The sequence below is a fragment of the Mandrillus leucophaeus genome, unplaced genomic scaffold (assembly GCF_000951045.1).
Source record: "Mandrillus leucophaeus isolate KB7577 unplaced genomic scaffold, Mleu.le_1.0 Scaffold48, whole genome shotgun sequence".
NCBI lineage: Eukaryota > Metazoa > Chordata > Mammalia > Primates > Cercopithecidae > Mandrillus > Mandrillus leucophaeus.
This window is the reverse complement of record NW_012105142.1, coordinates 234,089-244,958: the sequence shown is the minus strand read 5'-3', so window position 1 is coordinate 244,958 and position 10,870 is coordinate 234,089. Positions and strand designations below refer to the sequence as shown.

The 10,870-nt window shown below is 55.5% G+C and overlaps 1 protein-coding gene across 1 annotated transcript; it reads right to left on the bottom strand.

The window, feature by feature from the left end:
- Positions 1-9,187: 9,187 nt before the first annotated feature.
- CEBPA (CCAAT/enhancer binding protein (C/EBP), alpha) lies at positions 9,188-10,869 on the bottom strand (the record flags this gene model as incomplete). Its single annotated transcript, XM_011995276.1, has 1 exon — positions 9,188-10,869. A coding segment is annotated over one exon (282 nt), but the record flags the coding sequence as incomplete, so codon positions are not given.
- Position 10,870: the final 1 nt, after the last annotated feature.

The following is a 10,870-nucleotide window of genomic DNA, read 5'->3' as shown; positions in this document are numbered from 1 at the left end:
GTGGATTTCGGGATACAGAGGGTTAAACTACCCCACTGGATGGGGAGTCTAGGAGCTCAGGTGACGCTCTTGCCTGTGTTCCAGCCCTGGTTTTATCACTGCTCCCGGTAAGAAGGGTCTCTGAGGGGCCTAGGCTCTGTGGCACTGGGCACCTGGCTGGGGCACCTCCTGGGATGCTCGGCTCCTGGATGAGCGGCTGGGACCCTGAGGAGTCTGGTGCCTCCCAGGGAGGCAGAGGAGCCTGGAGCGGGCTGCTGTCCCTCCAGCGTGGCTCGCACACACCCCAGGCAACGCTGCCCCACATAGCAACATCACTGCCTCGCTCAAGATGCTCATCTCACCTCTGACACATTTCAGGCTTGGAGCCATTGTCCCCACCTCCCCTCAGCTCAGGGGCCTGGCCGGTGACTCACGCCTCCACCTCTCCCAGAGAAGATTGCTCCTTGAACAAAGGAGCCCAGGCCTCGGTGAACTTGGGAATTGCACATGGGGGGACCCTGCGCCCTCGGGTCTGACCCCTCCAGCCTGCGTTGGCCTTGAGCTTGCATGCAGGTGGCACGTGGCTGTACCTGCACCAGCACCCCCATGTCGCCCCTCTCCCCGGTTGCTCTGGGAGTCACCCACACCCCAGCCTCTCCTCTGTCCTTTCTGCTGCCCTGCACCGAGCTCAGCTGATCTGCAGGTGAAGAAGCCAATGATTTAAGGCCTCCCAGTCCCTCTTCATAATTGTGGCCCTCCTTTGGCTTGGCAAGTGGAATCCAACAGCTTCCTGTGCTTGAACAGGGAGGCGGAGGGGCCCAAGAGCTGCCTGCCTTCCTTGCCTGAGGAGTTTGCTCATTAACTTGAATTACCCTCGTGGTAGCATTCCTGGCAGGGCAGGGTTTCTAGAACCTTTTCCTGTTGGGGGCCCCGGCACTAGGGAAGCTTGGCTGAGGCCTCCTCCTACCTGCCTTCGTGCCCCTCCTCCAGGACACCCCAGGACCCCAGAAGCTTCCCTGGCTGTTGGAAGCCCTGCCTGGGCGGCTCTCCTGCAGGGCTCATGCTGACCTCCCGGGCCTGAGCTGGGTTGGGCAAATGGAAACCAGCTGTGATGCCAAGTGCTGAGATGACCCAGTTGGGAAGTGAGGGGGCAAGGGAGCAGGATGTGTTCCCCACCCCTGACACACACAGCACATGTCTCTGGCTCCCTTCTCACCAGCAAGGGGAAGGCAGGACCCCCACCCCCGCCCCTCTGCTTGCTGAGGTCACAGTCTTCCAAACAGAAGTTAATCGGGGGGCCCTTGGGGCCGAGGACTCTCTCAGGACCTGGGGAGGCCGCCACCCCAGTGAGAATGCTTGTTCTCTCTTGGACTCCCCATGAGTCATCACCTGGGATTCTGCACTTGTATGAAGAACATTAAAACAAATCTTGTAGAGATGGGGGTCTGGCTATGCTGCCCAGTCTTGTGTCAAACTCCTGGCTTCAAGCCATTCTCCCACTTCGGCCTCCCAACGCACTGGAATTACAGGCATGAGCCACTGCACCCGGCCCACAAAGAGCATTTTACTCTAACAAGCACACGGGGCACCTGTGCCTGCTCGTCTGAGTGTTATACAGGGTTTGACCACTGTGCTCAGCCTTCAGAGTCACTGGCAAGGGGGCTCTGCCCCCAGAATGAGCTCATTAAGTGTTCTCTAAGCAAATGAAAGGCATTTGAAGGGGGAGAATCTAAACAACATTAAAATGACTTCAGTTCTTTGGTTGTCTGGAACAAGCATTTTGCCCTAAATTCTTAAGAAGGCTGTCTCCTTCCACAGCATTTTTCAGGGACCAAGGTGTGTCCTAGCCTCCCACTCTGCCTTCTGCCCCAGCACGTGGAAATCATTAGTTGGAGCCAAGTGTCTCACAAGCTTTCCCTGTTTACCTTTCACAACTCCATGACATGCTACTTGGTTTGCATACATTTTGCATAAAAGGAAACTGAAGCTCAGAGAAACTGACAGACTCAGTGCGGGGCCACCCAGTCAGCAGGAGGCAAGGCCAGGATTTGGTTTGATGCCAGGATGGCACGGCCCTCTTCCCACGGGCCATCCTCATCATGGAATGGGAGAAACAGGAAACGCCTCCTTGTCACCCATGAACAGATTGTTTTGCTCCAGAAACCAACTCAGCACACACCTAGAGTGTGCACCGTGTCAGGGTGCCCGGGCTTCACTTACGTGTCCAGTACGAGACTGAAGGCCCGCTGTGAGCCAGGGTTCTGCAGCCTTCAGCTCCATGCCCAATGGTCCTGGCTCCAGGCATAGCACTTGCGTTGCTGAGTGAGGCATATATTTCAGCATGACAGACCTCAGTGCCTTCAAATTGTTCCGGAATAAATCCTTTGTCCTGTGGCCTCCTGGGCTAAGGCCAATTAAACAGCTGCCAGGTAGGGTTTAGTCCTTATAAATTAGTGGGAATGTGGCCACATGAATTTTAAATATCAGATTAAAATCAAATTAGTGGGAAAATTTGGAACAAATTGCCTTCAAGTACAGTGAATGAGTCTATTTTTAAAACACTGCCGCACCAGGCAAAAGAGTGAAGCAAACACACATTTCCTAACAGCGAGCAGACACCGTGCTGGGAGTGATCTGTCATGCTTAGTCACGGTAATTGCTCTAGCAAAACTCAGGAATCAAATAAAACGTGTTTGCAAATTGTAAATCGCTCCAGGAGGCTACTTCAGACGGGTCCTAACCTGATGCTGAAGGTCACGGCGGCTCCCTTTGGAGCAGACACCCAGCCCTGACGCCCCCTTGACCCATCCCCACCCCCTTTCTCTGAGCAGGGGTTGAGCCGGCTGAGACCATTGCCCAACATGTGCACGGGAAAGGCCGCCGTAAATCAGCCACATTTCCGCATCTGCGGGAGGGCATGGCATTCTTGGGGGGTGCTGGGGGAGGGTGCTGTGCTTGGCTGGAGGGAGGTGAAGGACTCTCCGAGGCCTCCATGGCCGAGGCAGGGAAGAGATGGCGGCGGCAGATCAGGGAAGAGAGGCTGTGTTTCTGGGGAAAGGTTGGGCTGCCATTTGGCTGAAGAAAAGATCTTCAGATCCAAGAGGGCTTGGGACAGGCGGTGAAGGCTCCCTCAAGCTCCGTCAGGGTCCCTGAGTGACATGCCCTGGCTCTAGGCCACCACATTTGGTCCCCAGGGTCCCCACCCTCAGGCTGTAGTCCCTAAATAACAACCTTGCCAGTCGTTCTAGAGCAGAGATAAGAGACACGAAGCCCTGAAATAGCTTTTAAAGCAGAAATGTGGTCGTTCTTGTTCCCCCGTGCTCACCTGCGGCTCCTGCAGCTTGGGGACAGACAGGGCTGCTTCTCCCCTACCCTGTCCCCTCTTCTGGAAATCTCACCTCCTCCCCACACAGTCTCCTGCAGAGCGTGACTGTCTCTCTGGGGCCTGGCCAGACCTCTGATTCTGGTGATAAACTAATCACATGAAGGCAGGGAAGATTATCTAGGATCAGATGGGTTACCTTTCTTAGGATTCTTGCATGTCAAAAGTAACTTCAGGGGCCGGGTGCCGTGGCTCATGCCTGTAATCCCAGTGCTTTGGGAGGCCGAGGAGAGAGGATCACTTGAGTCTAGGAGTTCCAGACCAGCCTGGGCAACAAAGTGAAACCCCTTTTCTACAAAAATATTTGAAAATTAGCACCTGACGTAGTGGTGTGTGCCTATAGTCCCAGCTACTTGACCTCCGTGAGTCCAGGAGGTGGAGGTTGTACTCCAGCCTGGGCGATAGAGAGAGACCCTGACTCAAAAAAAACCAGAAAGGCCAGCCATGGTGGCTCACACCCGTAATCCCAACATTCTGGGAGGCCCAGAGGGGTAGATCACCTGAAGTTAGGAGTTCGAGATCAGCCTGGCCAACATGGTGAAACCCTTGTCTCTACTAAAAATACAAAAAGTAGCTAGGTATGGTGGCAGGTGCCTGTAATCCCAGCTACTTGGGAGGCCGAGGCAGGAGAATCGCTTGAACCCAGGAGGCAGAGGTCGCGGTGAGCCAAGATTGCACCATTGCACTCCAGCCTGGGCAACAAGAGCAAAACTCCATCTCAAAAAAAAAAAAAAAAAAAAAAAAAAAAAAAAAAAAAAAAAAAAAAAAAAAAAGGAAAGAACAAAACAAAACAAACAAAAAAACAAAGCCAGGCGTGATGGCTCACGCCTGTAATCCCAACACTTTAGGAGGCTGAGGTAGGTGGATCACTAGAGGTCAGGAGTTCGAGGCCAGCCTGGCCAACATGGTGAAACCCCATCACCACTAAAAATAAAAAAAAGATTAAAAAAAAAAAATTTAGCCAAGCATGGTGGTGCATGCTTGTAATCCCAGCTACTTAAGAGGCTGAGGCAGGAGAATCACATGAACCTAGGAAGCGGAAGTTGCAGTGAGCCGAAATTGTGCCACTGCACTCCAGCCTGGGCAACAGAGTGAGACTTTGTCAAACAAAACAAAACAACAAAGTAACTGTAGAAGCTACAACTCAGTGCGCCACCACGGGAGAGCCTTATTTATTGTGCTCTTGCGTTGCCTCCGACAATGGTGCGGCTTGCTTGGTGGACCTCGGGCCAACCCAGTGGACCCTTGGATAGAAAGGAGAGGGTGAGGGTGTCTTGTAAAGAAGGAGCGAGATCCTTGCATTCAAACACGTATGTTCAAGACCTGCATAGCCAGACACTGAAAGTCTGCCACGGCCAAGTTCACAGGAGGCCAAGACAGGCAGGAAGGACCCCAGGAGTGGTCATTTGATTTGGCTTTCAGAGCTAGTGTGACTTTGGGGAGAAGAGTTTCCAGGGAGGATGAAGGTGGAGGATGAGGTCGAGGGGACAGTGAGGATGAGTGTCAGCAAATGGCTCTCTGGCTATGCGACAATCCACAAAGGATGTATCTTAAACAAGCTAGTTTCCCACCCCAGCTTGATGGCTGCAGGAGAACTATGTCTTTAAGTCGGGCGAGCCTGCAGACAAGTCTGAAAAATGGGTCTGCTATAGAAAAGTCTCACTTCTTGATTCTGCCTAGAAAAGGCTTTGAATTCGTAGAGGATTCTTTGCCTGTCGCCCTGGTCCAGCCTCTTCGGGGCCCCTCGAGGCAGCCAGGCAGTGTGAACCCTGTGCCCCGCTGCCCCAGCAATCATGCTGGCTTTCGAGAGCTCAGCTGATCTTGCGCGAGGTATCTACCACTTTGCATTCAGTTTTCTTCTTACTTTTGAGACAGGGTCTTGCTCTGTTGTCCAGGCTGGAGTGCCGTGGTGTGATCATAGCTCACTGCAGCCTCCAACTTCTATGCTCAACCGATCCTCCCTCTTCAGCCCCCCGAGTAGCTGAGACTACAAGCATGTGCCACCACACTTGCATAATATTTTTGGAGACACAGGGTCTCACTATGTTGCCCAGACTGGTCTTGAACTCCTGGACTCAAGCAATCCTCCCACCTCAGTCTCTCAAAGTGCTGGAATTACAGGTATGAGCCACTGTACCCAGTCTTTGCATTCTAAGGGGAGTTTCTGGGGTTCAGGCCCACTGGGGTTCCCTAACACTGTCTTCTGCTATTGTCGAGCACAGGCAGCGGATGTGGGCACAGCAAATGGAGAGAAAGGGTGTCTATGCCAGCCAAACCCGGAGAGGCCTGTTCCTAGTGGGTGGGGCCAGAAGGCTAGAAAAATAATAAATAAAAACAAACCGAAGGGAAGCAAAGCTCTTGGGTGCCAGAATGGGGCTGGCCAGGGCTGCAGCTGTCTGAGTAATGGGTTCCACATTTGTCTGGCTCGGTCTGCAGCCACCAGGATCCAGGGTGCACTGTGGGCCTTGCAAGGGCTGGAGGGGACAGCCCAGCTGCAGCTGGACCTAGCATATCCTTACAGCGGCCCCATTGCCGGCCGTCACAACAGGGCGGAGATGTTGCTGCGAGCTTCCACTTCGGCACCCCAGCTTCCCTCCCTCCACAGCCCCACCCCTGCCTGGGGCTCCTGGGTTCCCCCTGGCCAACACAGATTGTTCATGTTATTAATGCCGTTTTCCCAGAGATCCCATCTGGCTTTTTAATTGCTCTGGGATGGGGCTAGGATGCTTTGATAGTGAATCGATATCTTTCCTGGGCCTCAGCTTACGTCAAACGCTCCATCCGCAGAGAGGGGCGTGGGGGAGGGGGAGAGGTGGGGCTGTTGAGGGAGAAGAGAGAGCAAGAGTCTTTCACAGAATCAAGAAAGCTTTCAAAGGTGCTGGTGGGTTAATTTTATCTAAAGAAAGGAAAAAGAGGCTGGGCAGGGTGGCTCATGCTTGTAATCCCAGCACTTTGGGAGGCTGAGGAGGGGAAGATTGCTTGAGGCCGGGAATTCTGAACCAGCCTGGGAAACACAGTGAGACCCCTATCTCTACAAAAAAATAAAATTAATCCCAGCAGCTACTTAAAGGCTGAGTAGGAGGCTGAGGCAGGAGGATTGTGTGAGTTCAGGAGTTTGAGGTTGCGGGAGTGGTGACTGCACCACTGTACACCATCCTGGGTGACAGAGCGAGACTCTGTCCCTAAACTCAAAAAAAAAAAAAAAAAAGGAACAGAAAAGTCTTCCCATCCTCACTAGTATAGGAAAGAAACAGCTGGAATATCAACACCGTCTAGGCAAGGACTCTGCCCCATGGCTGGAGAAGGCCTGTGGGTGCCTTGGAGGCCCCTCTCAGCTAAACAAAGTCGGGGGTTTCTGCTCTCCCTTGACCTTCCCCATGAGGGGCCCCTTCCCCTCCTGTGAGACCAGCAGCTCCTGGAGGAGGCCTGGCAGGTTCCTGTCTGGGAAGGAGCGGGTGGGAGAGCTGGGAGGGGCAGACACTCCTCACCAGGCCCAGTGGCTCATCGCAGGTGGCAGGGCCAAACCCCAAGTTCACAGATTCCCAGGAGATCCAGGAGATAAGACTAATATCCGTGACAGCACTAAGCCGTCAGGAAGCATCTGGCAGCAGAGGAGATGCCTCCCTCCCTTCTACCCTTGCCCTTTCCTTGAAGGCCAGCTAATCCTGAACAGCGCTGTCATGGGACAGAGGGCTCAGGAGTGGCACAGCAAGGTGGGGGCGAGGTCCCTGCAGTCTGGTGCTACCTGTCAAGGGGAGATCAGGGCAAAGGAGAAGCATCCAGACGCATCCAGGTGGCCAGAAGGAGGCCACCCTCCCTAGGTGTTTCATCAAAGCTGCTGCCTCCAGAAAGCCCTCCCTTGTGGACCCCGTTCACACTCTGAGCTCCCCTTCATTGCACTTGGCACCCTTAAACCACAGGTTGGGGCCTCAAGGGTGTGAGCTCCCTGAGAGCCAGAGCAGAGTCTGCTTGTTCCCAGCCCAGCGCCCCATCTTTGGTGCAGGCCCTGGCATACAGTAGACATCCCATAAGTACTTGAGGTGTGTTCAGTGCTGGGCTCTTGGAGTGGTTCTTCCTGAAGGCCGCAGTCAGGAGGGGAACTGTGAGGAACCCTGCAGGAAGCGGCGGGTGGCAAAGGGCGACTCTATTCCCAGGACGCCCCTATGGCTGGGCACGGGGTACGTGCTGGGCAAGTTCACCCCATGCCGCCCAAAGGGCCCTCCTCCCCTCTCCTTTGGCCCACCCTGGGGACCTCGCCCTCCTCATCCCTTTCCTGGGGCTGGATGGGATTGGATCCGTCTTGGCCCTAACAAAGCCCACCCTGGAACTCAGGACCAGGAGGACTCGGGGTAGGAGGGATCCCTTCCGGAGCCGACAGCTTTGAAAGAGGAAAGCCCTAGCGGGCTGGCACAGCACAGAGGAGGGGAAGGAGTGAGGGCAGGAGGGTCGCCCCACCCCCTCCCGTCCTAGGACCTGTTCTGGGGGGAAAGGGGGAAGCCAGGGATCAGCCCCCTCAAACAAGAAAAACTGGAATTAGCACTGAACTCAGAGGGTTTGCTGGGGCTTAGCAAGCTGTGGCCTGCCCCAGGCCTCTGGGCACGCGGTGGGGCTCTGCCTCCTCTGTTCCCAGGGTGGCAGGGCAGGCGCCGCCTACTCACTGGGCTCGTGGCCTCTCCTCTGCCAAGGGCGGCCGTGGGTGAGGAGGCGGCCAGACACAGGACAGAGCAGGGGGCCGGAAGGGGTGCCAGCTAACCACGCAGGCAGGTAAAGCTGAACTTCCAGATTGTAAAAGGAATGTGTAATTTCTCGAAAATGCCCCAGCCCGCACTGGCACACACAGTAAGCCACTCAGTGAACGTTCTCTCAGTGCAGAGTTTAAAAAAAAAAAAAGCGCAATTTGTCTTTTACCCTCTAAGAGGATAAAATTTGAAAAGCACCATTAGCCTCCTGGGCCTCTTCCTCCCGGGCCTTGTTAGTTCAGGGATAAGGGCTGCCCTCCCTTGTTTAGCTGTCACTGCTGCTAAGGGGGTGCTGGAGTGCCTGACCTTACAGGGTGCTCATCGGAGTTGGGGGCACGCCAGCACTCAGTCCCCTGCTGGGTACAGGATGAATGCAGTGGGGAGTGTGGATGCTGGGGCGGTTCTTGAATAGCCAGTGTGTGGGGCAGGACCAGACCCCTGTTTCAGGCCTGCCTCTGCCGCCTTTCCTGTGAGGGCTGGGGCTGGGCAGGTGTGGAGGGCTGGATGGAGGGGTCTTTCTCTTCCGGCTGCCTTTGGGCCTCGCAGGGGTAGGGTATAGCCACATGGTCTAGGGAAAGAGGAGAGGGTTGGAGGGTCCTACCACTGGAGGCCTTTTCCTGCTGGCTGAGGGTCCTGGTGGAAGCTGGAGCTGCGGTGGGTGTGAGTGAGGCTGCCGGGGCTGGAGCTGTAGGTGATTTGGAAGGAAGTCTGGACAAAGGGCTCCCTGAGCCTGGCCCTGCTGAGCCTGGCCTGCCCCTCAGGCAGAGGACTCCCTCTCCTCCCAGGGGCAGATAAGACCTTGCCAAAGCCTCAGCCCCGTAACCTCTTCGAAGGCCCCCTCTCCTGACCCCGAGACTGCCTTCAGGCTCTGGACACTCTCCGTTTGGAGCCTTGTCCTCTGCTATTTATTTGTGTTGCCTGGGGGAAGTAAGTCACCCCCTCAGGGTAAAGAGGGGCTGGGGGTGGATGGAGAGCTCATGAAAGTCAGGATTGCCGCCAGGGAAAATGCTGTATTATTTACAAATGTGGCCTGGCCCACAGACAACCTTGGAAGTAGCTTCTTTCTGGTTTTAAAAAGACACCGACATTGACTTTCGATATGTTTATATTATAGATATAATACATAAAACATCTAGGGTGAGACTCTACGTTCTCCCCAAAAGAAGAGAACCAAGCCGTCTTTCCCTGCTCCCAGCCCCAGTGATGTGTTGGCGAGAGGCCACCTCCCTTCCCGACCAGGAGCCAGGGCCTCTGGGGGACAAGCCTTGTGGGCAGCCCAGGCCGAGGGGCCGGGGAAAGCTGAGGGCAAAGGAGAACTCCCCTCACCTCATTGGTCCCCCAGGATCAAAAGTAATCCCAAAACCAAAAGGAAAGAGAGTCTCAGACCCTTCCCCCAGCTGCCGACGGAGAGTCTCATTTTGGCAAGTATCCGAGCAAAACCAAAACAAAACAAAAACCAAATAAAATGGTGGTTTAGCAGAGACGCGCACATTCACATTGCACAAGGCACTGCTGGGGCACAGAGGCCAGATACAAGTGTTGATATCGGCTGATAAAGCAAAATATTTGGAAAGCTTGTCATAACTCCGGTCCCTCTGGGATGGACTGATCGTGCTTCGTGTTCCTAGGCAATGCTGAAGGCATACAGTACAAACAAGGCTGAGGGTCCCAGTGGCCCTTCACCCCCCAAGCCCGCCCACGGCCAGATCTCTAGGTCTCCATCTCCCACCAGGGGTATACATCCTCAGAGCTGACTCAAGACCTAGCTTTCTGGTCTAACTCGTGGTGGGGGCTCCCACTGGTCACCTGGTGACTCCCATCTCAGTGAGTTCCGCCCCAAGGGAAAGCCCAGCCTATAGCAGGCTGGGGTGGGGTGTGTGCGGAGGGAGCTGGGAGAGGCGTGGAACTAGACCCTCCACCTTCATGTAGAACTAGGGGAACAACCTTAGGTTTCAAGCCCCAAGTCCCTATGTTTCCCCCCATTTCTAAGGACAGGCTCGGAGGAGCGGCTGGGGCCGGTTGGCTTGTCGGGATCTCAGCTCCCTGAGCCCTCCTCCTGTCAGGGGTCTGCTCCCCTCCTTCTCTCATGGGGGCCTGCTGCAGCCTCGGGAAGGAGGCAGGAAACCTCCAAATAAAATGACAAGGCACGATTTGCTCCCCCTACTCGGTAGGCATCGGAGCGGTGAGTTTGCATTTCCAAGGCACAAGGTTATCCTTAATACTAAAGTTGCCGGGCTCCCAGCTCAGCCCCAAGAATTCTCCCCTCCTCGCAGGGAGAAGTCACCGCCTGGCCCCCTCATCTCAGACGCACCAAGTCCGGCGCAGAAGAAGGGAGGGGACACGCGGAGCAGGCCAGGCTTTCGGGAGGCACCGGAATCTCCTAGTCCTGGCTCGCATGGCTCGGGCAAGCCTCGAGATCCGGCGACCCCAAACCACCCCTGGGTCCCCGTCGGAGGCTGGCCCAGGGCGGTCCCGCAGCCGCGCGCCTCACGCGCAGTTGCCCATGGCCTTGACCAAGGAGCTCTCTGGCAGCTGGCGGAAGATGCCCCGCAGCGTGTCCAGTTCGCGGCTCAGCTGTTCCACCCGCTTGCGCAGGCGGTCATTGTCACTGGTCAGCTCCAGCACCTTCTGCTGCGTCTCCACGTTGCGCTGCTTGGCCTTGTCGCGGCTCTTGCGCACCGCGATGTTGTTGCGCTCGCGCCGCACCCGGTACTCGTTGCTGTTCTTGTCCACCGACTTCTTGGCCTTGCCCGCGCCTCCGCCGCCACTC